The 2232-nt window shown below is 35.1% G+C and overlaps 1 protein-coding gene across 1 annotated transcript; it reads left to right on the plus strand.

The window, feature by feature from the left end:
- Positions 1-1405: 1405 nt before the first annotated feature.
- On the plus strand, positions 1406-1979 carry LOC145102303 (auxin-responsive protein SAUR21-like). Its single transcript, XM_079039687.1, has one exon. It carries the CDS (start codon positions 1510-1512, stop codon positions 1816-1818), a length of 309 nt encoding a protein of 102 aa, XP_078895813.1. The 5' UTR covers positions 1406-1509; the 3' UTR covers positions 1819-1979.
- The last annotated feature ends 253 nt before the right edge of the window (positions 1980-2232 follow it).

The raw sequence follows: 2232 nt of genomic DNA on the forward strand, positions 1-2232 counted from the left end.
TGGTGTTCATGTTATGCCATTAGGGCTTTCTTTATCAATATCCTCTAAGCCCACCAGAACCACTTACTTTCTTTTGTTCTTTAGCTTGTATTTTCAATCTGTTCAAAAAAAAAGTGTGTATGCCTCATCTTTCTCCGTATACTGAATGTCACTATAGCTTTAAGGCCTGGATCAGTTGTTTCTTCAACACCACCTACCCAAGAGCTATCAGTTATTGTTCTTTTACTCTAACCTATTATAGGGACTGATTGGTGAAGAGAAATCGGCTGATGACCAATGATCAGTAGTTCGATAAAAATTCATGGTAGGATCACACATGTTAGTGTATGAACTAAAGGGAACGACTTTGTAAAAGGCCTGCTTATGTCTTTCTTGTGGAAGCTCAGAAGTTTAAACAAAAGAACTCACATAGAGAACATCATGGTATTTAGCTGCTTCTGATGGCAAACTATTAGGCATATTTTTAATAGATTATGACCATATTACTAATTAGGAAGGTTTCAATATAAAGTCCAGCTACAACTCTTGTATAGATATCATGAAAACTATGGAAAAAGGCAAGGCATTGAGTTTCAAATATTATAATCACAAAAGAATTCCAACAGAGACCCCTCTTGGAACATCCTAAACATCATAACATCCTACTTTCTTCCCAATAGATTTATTCCGCTACAAATCTTAATTACTCAAGCAACATGACAATCACTGACAACCTACCAAAATAGTTAGAAAGACCCCACAATATATATATATATATATATATATATATATATATATATATATATATATATATATATATTGTGGGGTCTTTCTAATATAAAAACACAATGGGTCACTTACTTAGTTGATATCAGAGTTACGGAAAAGCAAACAGCCAATCGGTTACCAGTTAAAGTCAAATAGCGGATCCTTTTGTATCGAACATTTATAACAGAACAACCTTCTGAAGATATATCTCTGATTTTCTTCAGGAGGGAAAAGCAAAATATTTAAGTGCGTACTATGTGTTTAATTCATATATCAGATTAGATATGAGCATTAATTTCTTTTTGGATGCTTTGTTGATTTCAGGACCTGAAATCGTGGACTTGTTGCACTTGAAAAAAAGATGCCTAACCTTCTGATATTTTTGACAAACATGGCCATGTGAGAAATAATGATGTGTGTCCATAAGACTCACTTGTAAATGGGCCCATAGTGTAGCTTAAGCTTGGCCACTCAGCGTTACTGAAATTTTGTGGCATACTTCATTGTACATATATAATTCTTTGGGACCAATAACAAGTTGGAAGACAAAACCATGTGATTTTTCTTTTTGGTAGAATGTGTCGCCATCTCTTCTTTGAAATTCCTACTATTATTCGATCTTCATTAAAATCTTCATACACCTATAAAATGGATACAATTGGGCTGATATGAAGCACAACTCATCCTCCCAAAATCGATCACAGCATCTTTCACATAAAAGAAATCCTTTTAGAAGAAAGAGACCGTAGCCTTCATATAAAAATGGCCATTCGTATGCCTCGAATCATTCAGGCCAAAAAAGTTCTCCGTCGATCATTCTCCAATGGAAGCCGCTCATCATCATCATCGGTAGACATCATCCCCAAAGGACATTTAGCAGTTTATGTTGGTGATCAAGAAAAAAGACGATTTGTTGTTCCTTTATCGTTATTAGACCAGCCTTCATTCCAAGATCTGTTACGTCAATCAGAGGAAGAATTTGGTTATGATCATCCAATGGGTGGCCTCACAATTCCATGTCGTGAGGATGTCTTCATTCATGTCGCTTCTGGCCTGGTCTGCTCATTATGACCAAGAATTTTGCATTCTATTCGCTAACATATAACGTAATTTTGTACAGTAGAAATCACCATGAAACCTAAGTATTTGTAAAGCTGTCTCCAAATTGTATAATAGCCAACATTAGTTTCACCATTAACATAGCAATGAAGAACATCATTCAAATTTTGGTATCTATATATGCATATTCCATCTTTCCTTTATTAATGTACTCTTATAAGGTGCTCAAAATCCGTACTTCAAACTTTCTAAATCGATCTAACAAGTGTTCAAAAATGGTAATTATTTCACATAAATTTTCTATATAGTTAATACTACATTTCTTCTGCGCTAAGACAGCCACACGACTTCAATCAAGCACCAAATTTCGCTGAACTCAACACATAGACTCCTCCACATATACTGTGCGGCTTCCTCGTGTGATCG

Source organism: Lactuca serriola, chromosome 4 (assembly GCF_051521515.1).
Source record: "Lactuca serriola cultivar US96UC23 chromosome 4, Lser_US96UC23_V15, whole genome shotgun sequence".
In the NCBI taxonomy this organism is placed as follows: domain Eukaryota; kingdom Viridiplantae; phylum Streptophyta; class Magnoliopsida; order Asterales; family Asteraceae; genus Lactuca; species Lactuca serriola.